The sequence below is a fragment of the Dermacentor silvarum genome, chromosome 10 (genome assembly GCF_013339745.2).
Source record: "Dermacentor silvarum isolate Dsil-2018 chromosome 10, BIME_Dsil_1.4, whole genome shotgun sequence".
In the NCBI taxonomy this organism is placed as follows: domain Eukaryota; kingdom Metazoa; phylum Arthropoda; class Arachnida; order Ixodida; family Ixodidae; genus Dermacentor; species Dermacentor silvarum.
In genome coordinates this window covers 98,417,823-98,436,035 of record NC_051163.1, presented here as the reverse complement: position 1 = coordinate 98,436,035, position 18,213 = coordinate 98,417,823, and the positions used below count along the sequence as shown (strand labels likewise).

Below are 18,213 nucleotides of genomic sequence, written 5' to 3'. Positions count from 1 at the left end.
GTTGCGCGCTTTCTTGAAGCATGTGTAAGCTTGATTTCGAATATATTCTTACGTAGTAGTTCTATTCTCGCAGTCAAGTTTTCTTGTTTGTTTTTGTATTAACACTTACATCTCTATAGTATATCGCGTACGCATCACATTGATTTCTGCTGTAACAACATTTATTTTTTCTGTTTGTATAAGCATTAACAGGTGGTCTCGATTGCCATCAAGGTGCTTGGACGCTGAGACATGCTTATGTAGATTTTTCATATTTAAATGTCTTCATGCTTTATGAAATAAATAAATTGAATCGAATTGAATTCGCAACCATTTACGCTCCCAGCCACATTCTTGCTCTCCGTTTCTGCATGCCTGGCATCGAGGATTCCATCGTCACGGCATGACGGGCACGCTCGTGGTGATGCCCCCGTACTGGAGAGATTTGCAGCAGCGGCTCTTGTCCAAGACGAAAGCAGGCAAGAAAGGGAAGTTTCCGCGGCCTGCCCGCTTCAAATTCCTCCCGAGGCACGCGCCCACCAAATGCCGGCACGAGGAATGCGAAAACATCGAGCTCTGAGCGGACTTGCGGTCTGCAGCAGACACAGGGACACTGTATACCAACGCACATTTCGTGCACGCCTGAAAAAGAAAGAGGAAAAGAACAAAAAGTGTGAGAACAAAAAAAAAAGAACATAAAAAGGAAAAAGAAAAAGAACGGCAAGAAGGCATTAAAAACCTGAATACTGAATCATTTCTTCAACAGATCACCACGTGCGACACTCATTCGTGAGAAACAATTTCAAGCTGTATTCGTCGCTATGTCCCGTTGAGGCATTCTTACTCTTTTGCCTCACAAACTCTCGACAGAACTCTCTATGGCCACGTACGGAGCTGGCTTTTTTCAATAAACGAAGTATATTTGCCACAACGCGTACTGACAAAACATAAGGTCAAATAAGAGCTTGTAGCTCTGCACCTTGCAGCAATGCACCTTGCAGCAAGAGAGGGGCGAGTGCAACGCGGGCGCAAAATAAAAAAAGAACAATCACGCTTGAAAGTTTCAGTCGTTTGCATATGCCGCACGTGGAATGAAGCGCACAATATTCTGCGTAGAGTTAGTTTTGTGATGGCCTGTCTTCTGTTCACGAAAGGACGTAAACTTGAGGAGCGTTCCTGTACTGGAAGGATGCCATCATTGCACTCAGCGTATCGAGTACGTGCATAACACTTTGAGCCGACGTAGAGAGCTGGTTGCCTAAAAGCGCACGGATGACGTTCATTAACGAGCGCAGTTTAGGATATAACGTGACGATCCGCGACTGACCCTATGGGCCTATTTCTTCTTGGACGAGGCCTGTCGTGGCATATCGATTTTGATGGCACGGGCTCGGGTCGCAGACAAAGTCGGCGTCGAGCTTTGTGCCGCAGTTGAAAGAGCCGAGCCCTTGGGAGACGTTCTCCCTATATAGTAAAACTAAAAGAGCGCAAAAAAGACACGGACAAGACTGAAGAACAGCAAGCACTTTACTATACCATGTGTTCCTGCTAGCGTTATCCAAACAGTTAAAAAAAAAAACAGATTAAAGAATCACGGTGCAAGATCAGACCTCATCAGAGGTCTGACGATCGCATACCGTAGGTCTTAAGCGCGTTTCTTCCATCGTATTTGTTTATTTTTTTTTGTTGTTGTTAAACGGCTGGCTAACCAGTTATCTGGGACACCCTATTATATACCATAAGCCAACTAGCCCAGCAGCAGGCCTTGTTAAACGTTCTTCGGTCTCCTCTTGTCGGTGACCCTGGTTTGCAACCGACATCACCCTGTATGCCACAGATATTTATGGCTCCTTTAGTGTAACACAATTGTGGACGTGTTCTTAAGAGTACTGAACTTCGATTTCCTGGCAGTTCTGCTTTCTCGCTCTGTATTGATTTCAGCGTACCGTCGTTCGACTTCTTCAAAAGTCTTGCGCCTCCCACATCTGATCTAGACGATGTTGTCCAAGAAAATTGGACGCTGCGATGTCACACTTCTTCGCTCAAATGGTACACAGTATACATCGAGGACGCAATAACGATAACAAATACTCATTCAGAAAATATTTACAACTGGCGATTGCGCCACGCGGACGGATATCATAATTATATAGGGATTAAGTAAACGAGCGTCTAAAGCGGGTAAGCTTACGCTATTAGTTTGCACTTATTAGTTCGTTTAGATTTATTAGGTCGTTAGCAAACGAATAAGGGCACCTTTCATCTCCCTGTACGTCTTCTGGAATCACACAGAATCTGGTTTCCGTATTTTCTATAGCGTCTTCGTGTTTGCGTGCCACTTCCGCGGCCGTCCCACAACTGTGTAAATCGTGTACGCCATAGACGGTGTTCTGGCTACGTTCCCGTAGCCTCAACCCTCCCCCCCCCCCCCCCCCAGGTCCAAGGTAGACATATCTTGCAGCGTCCACATGTGTGTTGCACATAAACAGTAGACTGTACAGCCGCTCCCATCATCACCTTCATCTACCTGTCCTGTCTCTGTCGTTCACTGAAACCCCTTGCTCAGCGGGGAGCAGCAGCCCAAAGGAACCTCATTCAGGCCGCCGACCTCTCCCCCTTTCTCCCACAAAATTATATACATCTTTCTCGTCACACTTCTGTCTGTGTCAGCGTGTGTCCTTGTAATGTAAAACTCATGACGTCTCACTTGCGAGTGCCCAGGAGCACTTGCGAGTGCCCAGGAGCCATTGAGCAGTGTTTGCTTTACACTTGAGTTTTAGACCTGATGTCACTGTATTTTTTCTCATCGTTGCTTCTGTCACGTTAAGCGTTTTCAGCACAATTATGTCAGAGCAGAAGGCTAGAAAACTTCGCCTACAGTAACCGCAACGTCCCCAACGTCACCTTAAGTTCAGTTAATTAACCCTCTCCCCCTCCCCTCACTCCCCAGAAACAAAAAGTCAAGCAGCCACTGGAAGATAGATATTTGGATGGATTAGCAGCGGGTGAGCAAGGGATGCCTCAGCCGCCTGCAACCATGGATTTCGACAAGGCTAACTTGCCCTCCTGAGAAGAGGACGAGCTCCCAGGTAGGAAGCGTTTATTACAGAGATACGGAGATAGGACGTGACACATATGAACTGGTTAGTATCGATGAACTGAAAATTAGATTGCCGCAGCGTCAACTTTAAAGACAGGCATGTTCGACCGAGTGAAGCGCGTGGTCGTTTGCAGCGAGGATTTCGTTCTATCCCTTATCTAAGCGACACTTACATAGACGTCACTCAAGGACGAAGTGTCGTCGTTGTCATCGCCCTTTTGGTCGTCGTAACATCATCGTCTTCGTTGTCATGCCGGTCACCGTTTTACGCAGCAGCAAATGACTTGAGAACGTCACAGGTGTCCGAGACGAGAATAATGTAACGATGGCATTGCTATTCCTTTCTTTCTTTTTGTCTATTCGATATTCGGCAATAGTCTAAACAATGCATCACCCACGTTCTCACTAGGAACCACCTGTAGCGAACGGTGATTGCAGGAAAGAAATTTAATGAAGCGAAAGGAATTACGACATTCGACAGGCCGGTGCACATCTCTTTTGTTCTTCTTCTTCTTCTTCTTCTTCTTCTTCTTCTTCTTCTTCTTCTTATTATTATTATTATTATTATTATTATTATTATTATTATTATTATTAAAATTATTATTATTATCTCCTGCGACATCTCCAGTACTCCCGAAAGCTCAATAAATGTCTGACGGATGCGTATTGCTGTTTTGGGGGGCGCAGCGCCAAAGGAGCCCGAGTCAGCGCCTGACAGTCTGGCTCGACACTTCTCGCATTCAGTCGCTAATGCCAAAGTGGGGAGAGAACGAAAAGAGAGAGAGAGAAGTGCTGCTTACGCCGGCGAAGATCGCACGGAGCGAAGAAAGAGCGACGCTGAAAAGCGAAAAAACGAAATCAAAACAGTGTTTCCCTTCCCGGTTTCGGAGATTGCGAGCTCTCTCTCTCTCTCTCTCTCTCGGCCCCCTGCTCGAAGCCTCGGAAACAACAATCACGGCCCGGAGCAGCTTCCTCTCCTCCGGCTGCAGTCCATCTCTCTCTCTCTCCCTCGTGCGCGAATCGCGGCGCGTCCACCCTCTCCCTCGCACTGACACCTTGCGCTGCTAGCCGAGCTCCCGCACAAGAGCGCCGGGCCCAACAGGAGGCAGAGGCTGCGGCTAACCCCCCGGCACCGTAGGTGAACCGAGCACGCTCACGCGTACTATAATCCCCACCAAGGCGAACCCTCAAAGGCAAGTGTATGTTCGCCACCGCGATTTCATCAGCTAGCTATATACCGTGAAATACTCGAAGCCTTCCCTTCAATGCAGCTTGCCTTTCGTTTTGGCACGATTCCCCCCCCCCCCCTTTTTTTTTTTGTTTATTTCTGCCGGAATTATGAAATGTGATCGCAGCACATAATTCCTCCAGTCTATGGAAGCAGCCGCAGTGACGGCTGTAAAATGATGTAAATGAGTGACGACAAGCGGTTCCAGAATTCATACCCATGACTATTCACGAGAAAGCCACAGCATTCCGGCCGTATGACAAAATTCATAGCTTTGCATATATCTCTTGTGACTAGATTTGGGCGTGACAGTTGTGGCGGTTCGTTCCGGTGCTCCGTAGAATATTGGCTAGCTACGACGGCGAGTATGAGGGCGGTGCCTGCGAAAGTGTGGTGCCTACGTGTATCTTCCCAATTTAAAACATCGCGAAAAAAATGTATATCATATTTTGTGACGATACATTTAGTGTCAGGATTTTGTGAATTGGCGGAGTAAATTTATGAAACGTGTTTTTCTCTTTTCTTTCTTCTCTGTCTTGCGGTCAGTGCAAAAGTGTTGTGCAGCATAATCGCGCAGTGCCAGTGTAACAGATGTATAATGTTCTTGGCGATAATTTATCACTTTCTTATTCTACGTTCGTGCACAATCAAGCCAATTTATATATGGCTAGCCAGTCTAACGAAAGCAGCTGGCGTCACGCAAAGAAGTGCTGCAGCATTTACGAAAAAAGAAAACGAGAATAAGCTTACGACGGGTGACTCCCGTGCTTCGAAGGAAAACTGAGAAAGAATTGCTTTAGCTGACTCAACACGAACGTTATCGATAGTTGGGCGGCGAAGGAGTTTATAGATTTCTGCGCCTGTCCCGCTATGACAATTTATCCCCGAATTTTACTTATCCCCTAATGTCACTGCACCCCCGTCGCTAAATTAATTAGGAAAGTTTTCTTGTCTTTACTTACTGACCGCAAACATTTTCTAGAGATTAAAACATTTTTCCTTTGATTACCTTTGGCCGCACATTGAAGGTCTGCACAACTCGTCGGTTTTCTTTATTTACTCTACATGTTAGGTTTGCTATCTTTCGAGATTTTAGATTGTTTGTTGTAGCCGGACAATAATTTAACCTATTCCTCTAGCATGAGCCTAAGTCGAGGAATAGTTAGTGCATTTCTAGCAAATTACTCCGCATTGATGCGGTGCGGCGACCACACTGAGCTTGCGGGTTTGAACTCATTTCTTTAAGGCTAGTGCTAGACTGCATTGTGGTAAATGCACATTACTGTAAGCATTTTTTTTTGTTCGAGTGAAAAACACTGAAAGAAGTGCTACTTACCCATGCATCATGATGTCATTTGCACGAACTGCCGTTTATGCTAATCTCAGCAGTACGAACTGTTCGTGCTGGTTCTAGTGCTCAGGCTAGACTTGCTTACAAACGGGAGGGATGGGACTTTACGGATAAGTTAAGGTTAAGCGTCGGATTGCAGTGGAGAACATTCGAACGTCTTTTTATATTTTCATATCAATGAATGTATACAGTCTGTGCGCTTTTTGTAGACTTCCAGCAGATAGCTTTGCCTTCTTACTGACCTATCCTTTTTGTCTATGTCAAAGTTAAAACCTTCTGTGAATTTGATAAATGTTCTGTTTCATCTGGTGAGATGCACATACATTTGAACAGCGTGCTTTTTATAGACTATCGAGATATTTTCTTTCTGCGAGCCAAATGGCCATTAAGGAGATGGCACCCGCGACAGACACCTTCGTTAAACACGACAAATATTGAACAAACATTTTCTTTCATTGTACCGAGGTGCTTTTTTAGAGCGTTTGTTTCTCTATCTCGTCCACTTGGCGCTGCAAAGCAGAAATGCTGAACTGTCGCCTCGTTCATGCACAAACGCTTCGAAACAGTATTAATTTGTATTTCACCACGTTATCCTCAAGGGTTCCGTGGCCGTTTAACTACGCGCACTAAACGAGGACTGACCACACCTGTGATGCCACTGTCGGCGTCTCAAGAAGTTCTGGTTATACTGTCGTTCGCACCCGTTGCCTGTTTCGGCCGTGTCAACATGCGCTCAAACAAAGACGCGCCACAGTATTTCGGCAGGTAGTATCGAACGTCTGATCCCGTTCTTCGACAAGTACAAAGGAAAAGCCTTGCGTACTGTACTCATAGCGGTACTAGCCATAAAAAAGAAAAAAAAAACGTTATTCTCGAGAGTACACAATTGGTAATTACCCATTCAGTTTGAGTTATCGAAGTTAGGAAGGAGACGAAAAGCGATCCCCATGAGGATCTTAATGCCAGTCGGGAGATGTCGCCACAGGTCTTAAGGAGAGGAGGAAGAGAAGACTTTAACTATAGGGACACCAGTACGGTGTAGTGCAGTCGTACGCGTTGACTTATAAATGAATATTGACTAATATAACCAATTACTTCAATTCTTACATCACAAGAGCGCACACGCTTTCATTAGGATGCTTTCATACGCCGCAGGGCAAGCTGTTTGTATATTTTTAAAGACTGCGCCGATCACTCACGGTCAAAAATCGACATAACAATGGAGTACAATCTTGAATCCTCTTCGCAATGGCGTAATATAAACCATAGCCGCCATACACGTGATATTATTAGCTGGAAAGGTGGTTGATAAAAGGTGTTGGCAATCAAACGGCTGTCTGCGGCTTCAGTTAGACAAAAAGAGTGGTAAACCACTCCGCACACGGTTAACTCGACATCAGCCATAAACACACCAGGTCATCGACAACTCTGCTTTCACGACAGGTCGGAACGATGTCTTCTAGAAGAACGACGCGGCCCGTTGTTCCGCTCGTCCCGTGTGTCCTGCTCTGGTGTCTGGTGACCTCCACACTGGCCATCGATCCCGATCTGGTGGGCGACTTCTGTGCTGCCCGCAGGGACCCCTGCTGTCGCGGCCGCATGGACGACTGCTCGGTTCCCATCCTGGGGACGGTGTGCTACTGCGACGTCTTCTGCGAGCGGCCGGGCAACGGGGACTGCTGCCCCGACTACCCGAGAGTGTGCAAGGGTATCATCGAGCCCCCGCCACAAGTGGTCCAACTCGGTGAGTTACGTGCACACCCGTGCATGGGGAGATCTGTCGCGATAGATAGATAGATAGATAGATAGATAGATAGATAGATAGATAGATAGATAGATAGATAGATAGATAGATAGATAGATAGATAGATAGATAGATAGATAGATAGATAGATAGATAGATAGATAGATAGATAGATAGATAGATAGATAGATAGATAGATAGATAGATAGATAGATAGATAGATAGATAGATTTAAGGCACCTGTTTGACAGCGACTTAGCATACGCTGAAATAAGTAAAGTCTACTGTTATGTAACAAATGCAATGCACTAACACTGTCACGATATAGTACGAGTAGTTCATGAAAGAGAAATAAAAGGACAGGTAAGAAGATTTAAATGAAGATGTCATTGTGTAAAAAGGTTTGTTATAAGTTTGTTGCCAGCGCGCCAAGAGCAGGGAGCTCGTACGTGTGGGTAAATATAGATTAAAATGTTTGCATGCTTTAGCGGACGACACACGGAATCGTGGAGAATACGGTAACGCGTCACAGAAATCGTACCGCGTACCACTTCACGCAAAAAAAGTTCATATCATATGCAAGACTCCTGTCGTTTACTGATGGCGTTCTGCTGGCGGAGCACGAGGTCGTCTGTTCGATTCCCTGCCGCTGCGGTCGCCTGCTTAAAAAAAAAAGAGAGGAATTCAAAAGACGCTGACGCACCAAGCACTGAATTCTCGTCAACGAACACCATATGTTCAAAGTTATTCTGGAGTTTTCCACAAAACGATGTCTGCCATTGTCCGTGAGTTTTTCGTTTTCTTTCTCTGTGGTGGGGGATATTAAACCCACTCAGTCAACAAAGTCCATCCGGGCGGAGGAAAAGCCGTCCGTACGAGGTCGTTGCACAGCGGAGACATGTATCACGCAAGAGTGCGTTCAAGCAACTTGTTGCCGTGTCGTGGTAGTTCCTCAACCGTCGACTTTTATTTCCAGCCGTCGGGCCTTATTGGAAGAGAAAGATTGCGGAGCTGGCACACGTGATGCGGACTTAACGACAGACGTCGTTCTACCTGCTTACATGAAGATACGTTTGTTTCGGCACTGCGACCGTCGATGGAGGCGTTTGCTAAACGGTGTTCGGTTCACCGCCGCAGACACAGTAAATGTCTTGTTCAAGAGGCGCGCCTGAACCATGCTTTCCGTGTCAGGAGTGTCGCAACTATTACTCAGTTTTCCACGTGGTCTCCTGCACGGCGCCCAACCCTGCTTAGCATTGACACGTTCATCAAGGGTGGGCCCCCGTTTGAAGTCCCAAAGAAACACACAAATTGTGGGAGGTGTAGGGACCGGATCACTGTTGCCCATCTGGGTTCCTTTTTGTTTTTATAGCCAAGCTTTGTCGGCGAACCCTCCCGCACTTTGCTGACCGTGGCTGCTCCTGTCTTGCCCAATACCTTCCACGCTGGACAGCGCTCGTATTCATTTTTCTTCTGCTCAACTTTGTTGTAGGCCTCCAACTCTCCATTATTTCATATCACACGTTGTGTCCTTTTGAAATAGTATTTCGCCAGTGCCTGCTGGCATAAATTGTGTCTGCGTGCCGCCCTTGTATAATATATGCCTGTATTTGTTTTCTGGGCCTCTGACGTCCTCAAGCTGTATTTTTTGTAGCTTTTTTTGTCTGGGGTTCATTCCCTAATTGTCTGTGACAAATAAAGCACTCATACAACAAATTGGCCTATACGTAGCCCCATCGGTGCTATCCCTACAGATGTGCCGGTGGCCGGTTCTGTTTTCTACAAAATTACGCAATGAAACAATTACCGACAACCTAAATATCCTCAGTTTAACTCCTTCAATCACACAATTTCTTTACCAAAGCGAAGCTTTCAACTTCTTTCCTGGCGTTCGGTGCATGTGCTTGGTATGCGTCTTGCCGAGTAAGGTGGATCAGTCCCTGAGACGGCGCAATAGCAAACAGGCTTGATCGCGAAGGAGGCGGGGTAAAGAATGGGCCAATCCCAATGACTGTGTAATACGCGGCCACGTGGGTTGCGTGATGGGGGGTTTTCGCGCCTTGCTGATTTCACTGACAGGCACGGAATCACTATGCTGCAACACGCTTTGCAGAAGATGAACAGCTTTATAGCATTTAATTAACCGCTTCACGAACGCTTATCTTCACGTGGATTGTTCACACACACACACACACACACACACACACACACACACACACACACACACACACACACACACACACACACACACACACACACACACACACACACACACACACACACACACACACACACACACACACGTGTGTGTGTGCATTTCCACGCGCACTCTAATGTCGCTGCACGAGCCTTTTCGTACTGCCTATCTATCTGGACGCGACTATCGCGCGCGGGAGTCCAGCTCGTTACGTCATGCTGACCCGCAAATGCCCATACGTCAGTGCGCCAATCCCAATGACAGTGTAATACGCGACCACGGAAGGTCAAGGTTGTAGCTTCGGTGACCTGACACGGTCCAGCCGCGGCGACTGAGAAGTCACCGCGGCTTCTTGGACCCCGGGAGACGACGCCAGAAAGACATTGTCATGGAGCGCTTGTTCGTGATGACCATGACGGTGCCGACTCTCTGTGCAATGCGAAAACGACGAAGTGTCGGGGAAAACTGCGCGAGCTGCTGTTCAGCTATATTGTTTTACCCAACCCTGTAGATATGTAGCTGTAAACGTAACCCTGAGTACCTAAATTCGATGTGTCAGTCCGCGTCAGAATACAGTCTTGAGACATTAGCCACTAATGCTCAACACTGAACCACCGTTACTTGTTCAAACGAAAAGCAGTCGTTCGCAAGACAAAAGTCATTCAACCTGATCATTGCTGCCACGCCTTCGCGGTACAATATTGCGGGGCTTAACTTCCAGAAACTGCGCAGTGAGGCATTGAGAACGCCGTAGAAGAGATCCCTCGACTAATTCCTTTAGCGTTCTTTACCGTTTACCCAAAGCACGGCACACGATAAGTTTTACTATTCGCTCCCAGCGACATGCGGCCACCGCGCCCACGAGTCACACCCGCGACCTCGGTGCTCAGCAGCACGAAGCTATCAGTCACTGAATCTGCCCTGGTGCGACATATATAAACCCACTTGCTGTTTTTACAAAGGAGTCACTTTCCCAACAGTCCGATGTCTGGGTTAACCAGACAATGCTAACCGCAAGTTAGGAACGCTGCGCAACTAGCGGGGACAGAAGGCGCAATGTGGTCCGAGAGCTCCTCGACGATGCTCGCAGATTGCTACCGGACGTCGAGAGCGGGGCAAGTAAGCGAACGTTTGCTTTGGCCGACGCGGAAGACGCGCTCGAGGAGAGCTCGCTAAAGGAACGGTGGAGGACCAACAGATCACGATAATACTTGGCAGGCATCGGGTCGTGATAGCAGTGTTTGTCAGGAGCACGGCACGATAATGCGTCGTGGGCATGCCGCTCGCTCGCCCGGTAGCCCCTTCTGAGGATTCGCTTGTTCAATGGGCTCCGGAGGAATGGCGGATATGAGAATGGCGTCTCCTCTGTTGTAGTGACGTCGCGTTCTTTAGTTTGACTTCGATGGAACTATAGTTCTTCCTATCTTACGCGACTGTAAGTCCCTGGACATGTGACTTAATGCGCTAATTACTACCGACCCGCGCACGATGGCGCGGGTCGGTATGGGCTTCCAAGGAAGCGGCCAACTTGTATGTGTTTGTTCATAAACGTTCTAGGTGTATACTGAGAAATCAGTGTCGTGGGCCTCCTCGTGCAAGAGGTGGTTCGTCTCGTTTTCTCTGTGCTCTAAGCGGGGATCCATTTCATATTAGTAGAACAATTGATAATCATGTCCCACCCTAGGATGCCCTAGGCCGATGCAAACAGTGCACATGCGCCTCTACTTTACAATGCTCTTAAACGTAAACCAAAGGCTTCCATCGCCGTCAACGTCTGCGACGTCTCTTCGTTGAGCACCGCAGTCACAATGCACGGTTTCTTTTCAGTCCTCCCAATCGGAATTACCGCAACGCTCAAGCGACTTTTGTGGAGCCGCGCGTAGTGAGTACGAACGGTAGGACATGTCTTCACCGCACGGCACTCTGTATATAGAAATAACGCTTCACTACACTAAGTTCAGGACAGGCGTAACATCAACTCATATAGGTATACAACCCACATTTACGTTTCTTAATATAAACCACACATCCGGCACTCACCAGATCAATATTTTGACCCCTCTTCTGTTAGTGGCGTAAGAAAAAGCGATAAGCAGACTGCTATGTCTGGGTAGAGCGTTTCTGAGGGCGCCGACCTTGACTGCAGACGACTGGTGACGTCTGTATCCAGCAGCAAGCCGACTTCCCCTTCCTAAGTCGCACGAGCCCGCAATCAAACAGCGCTGGGTCAGTGTGCCACCACACTTGAGGCTTATCGAGCTCTTCTCACCCGAAGCACAAAGAACCCGTACACACATTATCAAAGACGCCGACGGAGATGGACTATATACGAAACACGGCGATGTTGGACGCGCACGGAACACTCCAGCCATGCTCGCGCCATATGCGTAGTCGAGGCGCAACACAGCAAGGTTCAAAGCACTCGATGACACGCGCAGGTCACGTGGTGGCCTACGTGCACGGCCGTGCGGTGGTCGAGAACCGATTCAGTCTTTCGTGGAAATGATTTCGTCGCCACGCTATCTCTTGCCTCTTGTCGGTCAAGTAAGCTGAAAGGGTGTAAAGATGACCACACATGTGTTATGGGCACCTGCACGTGTCTCATCACCTCTTCAGACAGCTGTTGAGACAAGATTTTTAACTGGTCGTTCCTGATTAAAAATTGCGTTTTTTTTATCCGTTCTCAAGGGCTGAAACATGCATAAAGCCGGCCTCAGAATATTTAGGAGCACGGAAAATGAGAATAAGTGCAATGGAGATATCTGTAAAGCCAATATTATATATTCAGGTTTTATGTAGGAATCGTTGAGGGACATGTCCGTTCTCGAGGGTTGGCCAAGAACGGGCACATACGCAGTGGCTAAATGAAAGAAATAAAAAAATTGTTAATTAAATTTCACCATTGCGTTAACAGATCGGCGCGCTTTAGGACCGCCTGTGAGCTGACATTACAAGTTCAGGTTTTATGCAGGAACATATTTTTGTTAGGCAGATGAGAATTCTGTGTATATGGATACAAGGGGTACATTTATATAACCTTGTTCTGTGTAATACAAGGGGTACTTTTATATAACATTTGCATATATACCTCCTCAGCTCCCCACACGAAGTAATTGCATAGATACCCCACAAATATATTCGGTGACATGGCGACCGACCCCGAGGACAGGCAGCCAATTCAAACCCGGAGAAAGTGCGCAAATGAAGCATCGCTTTGAAAGAACATTTGTCAAGTTATTTCTGTCATACACTATATAAATAAGATATTTTTTTCTGAGTTAGAAAAGAACCAAAGCATGCCGTGCTCCTCGGGAACTTGCTCAGCAAGCGCCTCGACCAAATTATGTCCACGACTCTTCATCTTCTCGGGTAACAAGTTACCCACGTTTCGTAGGGCTTGAAGCGGACGTGTTCGTAAATTGCACGCTTGGTGGCACTCTCAACTCCAATTTATTTCGAAACTGTCCTTTAGTGGTTTACTGTGGTCGACATCGATGACATTTTGCATTTGATCGGCAATGTTCGCTGCCCAGGTTGTACTTGCTTGTCTGGTACTGCACTTTTTTTTCCTGCTTTGGGTAATTGAAGTTAAACGCCCTTTGTGACGAGCAGCTGTTTTCTCACCTTTGAAAACAAATACATTTTCCACACTTCGAAAAGGTGCAGTTTCCGAATCTCTGTTTTGAATGCCAAATGTGTCGATCAAAAATACTACTAATCCCGCATGATATGGAGACTGCAACCTTATTGTGAATACTAGACAGCCGAAATACAAAGGCCATTGAAGACAATCCAAGAATAACACAGGAATGTATGCGTTCCGCAGGGAAGATATGGAGCTGCATTCACCTGGACTCAAACAATATATGTAACAGGGACAACATAACAGCCTTAAAGCACCCTGCCCGATTCTAAGAATTTGATCTCCAAATATCTCCGCGATGGCAATACGAGGGCTGAAAAACAGGTTAATCAATAAAGAGCTTTACTAGAATAGATTACCCAAGCAACGCCCAAGCGTAGGGGGACGCGAACTCCATTGCGGGCCCTTCACCCGCTTTGTTCTCCCTGCGCGTTCTTTTGCACGGCCAGCGGTTTGCGTCTTCCAACGCTTGGGCATCCACATCTAAAGCTCTCTAATGTCACGTGTCAGTAGCGGCACTATATGGTGATGCAGCAAACACGGTCACGCGTTTTAGGAGTAGGACTCCTATTTTTATTATTTGAAAAATTTGATTAAATGTGGGTCTCACGCCAACAGTCATAACTCTAATTTAACTCGATAAAAAAACACAATTTTTGGCAGTGATATAGGAGAGGCTTTGATCTGTGCAATGAACCAAAATTATCGAGATCAGATCAATTATCAAAGCATAGTGTTGAAATAACCAAAAACATGTGTGCTTCCAATGGGTGCGCCTTGGTGTAAACGGCCTCCATATCAAAACTTGGGGCACGATTTTACTTGCTGAGGTTCATTGCACCCAATAACGTGAGAAAGAATTGTGCCAAGTTTCACAAAAAAATCTTTATTAGGGAAAAAGTTATGAATGTTTGCGTTTGAAGAAATCGTAAAAAGATGAGTTCTGAGAAAATCAACAAAAAGATTGCAAAGCATAGCGCTTACATAAGATGATCAGGAGAGCTAAAATCCCCTATATTTGTAGCCAGTTTTGTCTTGGGTCTTGCCCTTGTCTGATTTTGCTCGTGTTGCACCTCGGCTTCCTTTTTTTTCTAGCCTGCTTTTCAGTATTACAGGTATTTGCTGTACGTCTCCAGGTCCGTCGCCTTGTACTGATTGCCAACAAACTTTAATTTTGGGCGTCTTTGCGCTCTAAACTTCCCCATTTTGTGGCTGCCAGTAAGAAAAAGTAAGCGACAGAGAGTAAACACATCCGTCACACGATCCGGTTCTCCTTTAGCGCGCGTGCAGCCTCCATAATGTAAACAACACGTGCAAAAGATTGCACGTCCACCTGGTGAGGTGTTTATTATTTTAATTCATAAATAAAATGTTGAAAATGCTATAATGGCATTGCTACACTTTTTACGTGATACGATTCTTAAATAACCAGCAAATAACTGCAAACCAGGGCATTTTTTCTGTTCCACAGAAAACTGGCACTTTCAGTTTCGGTTTCGTAAACGCCGGGTGGGTTTACATTTTTTTATGTATCTTTTGAAAGAAACTGCATAGGAAGATACTTTTTTCAGCAAAATGATGTAGAATAAATTCCTGATCTAACAAAGCAGAAAACAAAAAATTGACATTTGGAAAAAAAATTACAATTTTCACTTGGCCTCACACCTTAAACTGACCATTTGGCGCAAGTATCGGAACCTTTTGAGCCTACAATTAAGAGCAACGTTAACCCGATCACAATGACTAACCCCAGAAACACGAGAAAATCAGATGAGTGCAGGAAATTTCATCCCATTAAACGCATTGGCAGAGAGAATGAGAGATAAGAGAAAAGGAAAGACGGGGAATAGGTTGGCACTCTACCCAAACATACCACGAACATATAAGGAGAAACCTACAATTTAGCTCATACTTCGTGGGATATATGTTATACTGTACATTAGCGTGAACGTCAAATCTTTCTGTAAGCAATCATAGAAATTATTGTATCCATTCATACTTATCTGACCCCTGACCCCGCAGTACGCGCATTTTCAAACGCCTAGAGCACAGCTATGCTCGTAACCCCCAGGCATGTTTGTAGAAAGCCGCACACAACGCTACTTTGTAGCAGGTTTTGGATACTCGCTTTTATTAAAAACTTGTACGATGAGTTAATATTAGAAACACAAACGGCGACATTGATGATACCTTTGTGGCGTCAGTGCCTTTGGATCCGATATGAACTCGTAAGCAGGGAAAATTTACGGAAGGAACATTGGAACAATAATTATTGATTGAATAATTGTGTCACTGCTGGTATTTTATTGTAACAGTTTTTGTTATTATCCTTTTTGGCTATTTATTAGATATACATTTCATGTAACATATTATAGGAGGTCCCCCTACAGTGTTTTCACTATAGGACCTCCTTCTGCACGATATCATACCAACCTTTGTACATGCATTTTACCAGAATAAACTTCAAACTTACAACATAACCGCTAAGGAACGGCAAGCGGTCTTGCAGCTTTTCTTTCTTTTTTTCCGAAAATTGTCGAATGCAACTCGCAGATGACAGCTTAGGTAGAACCACCAAAGCGAGGCAGGGAATATGCCTTCTTGGGGCGCGGCTGTGAACGCTGCACCACCGACTTGAGTGAAAGAAGCCCATACGACGCGGGGCATTCACTCCACGGGGCTGCCTGAGATGAGCGCGTTGTGTCAAAGCGAGGGGACCCTCGGAGTGGCGACGCAGTAGTAAATAGCCTGCAAGGCTGCACAGGGTCTGCGACGGAAGGAAGGTCTCGAATGTAAAAAACAGAAGTGCGTAAAAGCTGCGAGTCTCACATAAATAAAAAAAATGCAAGGGAGGGGGGGTTATATCTCGAGCAATCTAAAGCCCGAAAGAGGCCATATGATGAAGGGACAAGCGTAAACATAAATATAGCTGCCTCTCAATTTGTCAAAGAGAACGAACGATCTGACAAATGAGTGCAAGCGAGTGGGTCACAAGAAAAGAAAGCTTACCAAAAGTCGTAGTGCGAGAATCCACCTGCTCACGTGGAAAGAGCAAAACTTTTTTTCTCTCTCTCGAAAAGCGCTTGAGCCCGAAGGTCAACAGCCCGCGAAGAGACTACATGAACGCACCTGGATCGAGAAGCGGGAAACCGAGCGTAAATTTAGGGTTCTAATCACGCACGTTTAGCCGCAAGTCATGAGTCAGTGCAATATCAAAGTTGGCACCTGAGAAAGAAATCCGAGGGCTAATAAGAAGAACGGGTTCAAGCGCACGTCAGAGGAACGACGAGATCATGAGCAGCAGCTTGCGAATATACCGGAAAAAGAAAGTGTGGCGTCAGTTTGCGGAAGAGCTCTTCATTCAAAAGCAGAGAGGTTTGCCGGCGCATATGTGTTCGCCTACATGCTGTTCTGCAAATCAGGAGAAGAGGGGGGAGAACGGCCATATAAGGAGGAGGACAGAAGAACGTCAAAAAAGAGACAAATATACATAGCTTCATATCTCGACTTAACTGTTGAGTCCGGCTAGTCAGAATGTTGATCAGATGGAGACTCCGAGTCTCCATCTTGATTTCTCTGCTGGTTTTATTACTATGCATTATAGTCCGAATGACAGCTGGAGTTCTGAAAGGCAGCCAGTCGATTCAAGGTAATCGAACAAGAAATCAAATGCTTGACGTTGCGCTTATGGAGAGTGTCACAGGTCTAACATTATTTCAGGGTCAAAAAGTTTGATGAAGTGTGGCCACATTTGTCTCGTGCGTGGCGTATTCATCGCTGTGCGCTCTACATCATAGTAAAATGTGTTCTATCGAGTATACAGAGCTACAGATATCGCAATAACGACTTATGGTTCGGCGTAAGTGGCAGAAGAAAGCTGTTTGTGTACGCGGCCGATGTTAGGGTGTCTCCATGGTGTCTTTAAATCCCGTAGTGGTTGTCTTCAGAGCCTTTATTGAAGTTCTGGGGGTTCGTAGAGAAAGTTGTAGTGCACGAACGCGGAATATGAGGGTTCCGAACCTTCCACTCTGAGGGTTTCAAACCTCCGAAGGTTTCGAAACGCGGGTTTCGAACCTTTCGCTCATAAGAGCGGAAGGAACCACGCAGCGAGCGATGGACCAAAGAACAAATGACGTGACGATAAGATAAAGGAAGGCAGTGGGCTTTGTTAGAAAGTAAACGGGGGTAGTCAAGAGAGAGAGAGAGAGGTTTATTTGAAGAAAGGCAGAGAGGTCGGCTTGAGCGTTAGTTTGCTCTGGCCTGCTACTCTACACTGGGGAAGGGGAGAGGAGGATAAAAAGAGCGATGAATGATGATGATAAGATTAGGAGGTGCGTATGTGCATGTCCATCCCGTTGAGGTCATACTGGAGCCGTGCATGGAGTCCAGTGGCTTGAACGAAGGCTATAGTCGCTTCGATGACCACAGCTGCGCTGTTGGTGTCAGGCCAAGAACCTAAGACAACCTCGTCAGACATTGGTCTTTTAGTCACTCGCTGAATAGTAGAAATGACGCTCTGCCGTTCTCGCGCGTACACTGGGCATGAGCAAAATATGTGCTCAAGTGTTTCTGGCACTGGGCAGTGATCGCAGTTGGGACCAGTGTCACTGCAGCCGATGATATGTGCATAACGCCTCGTGAGTGCAACACCAAGACGAATCCGGTGTAGCATATACTTGTTATGCTCCTCTTCAGTTTACGAGGCATGCGGAATTTCATTTCTGGGTCCCATTTGTGCAGTCGCTTGTGTCGTCGATCAGGATTAGTCCAGTACTCAAGTGTAGAGTTCCGCATAACGCACCGAAGCAGGGCATTCGTGTCTGTTCGGGAGAACGCGATGCTTACTTGTGGCGCATTATTTACAGCTATTTTAGCTTCAGCGTCTGCTTGTTCATTTCCTATCACGCCACAGTGTGCAGGTATCCACTGAAAGGTGACGTGGTGGCCGCATTTGGTCGCAATGTCGAGAAG

At 46.2% G+C, this 18,213-nt stretch overlaps 1 protein-coding gene across 1 annotated transcript in view; it reads left to right on the top strand.

The window, feature by feature from the left end:
• The first annotated feature begins 4,133 nt into the window (after positions 1-4,133).
• LOC119466348 (uncharacterized peptidase C1-like protein F26E4.3) overlaps positions 4,134-18,213 on the top strand; it is a 52,323-nt gene continuing 38,243 nt past the window's right edge. The window contains 2 exon segments of the mRNA XM_037726856.2: positions 4,134-4,272; positions 7,102-7,402. Coding sequence (XP_037582784.1) covers positions 7,111-7,402 — 292 coding nt within the window. The 5' untranslated portion in view covers positions 4,134-4,272; positions 7,102-7,110.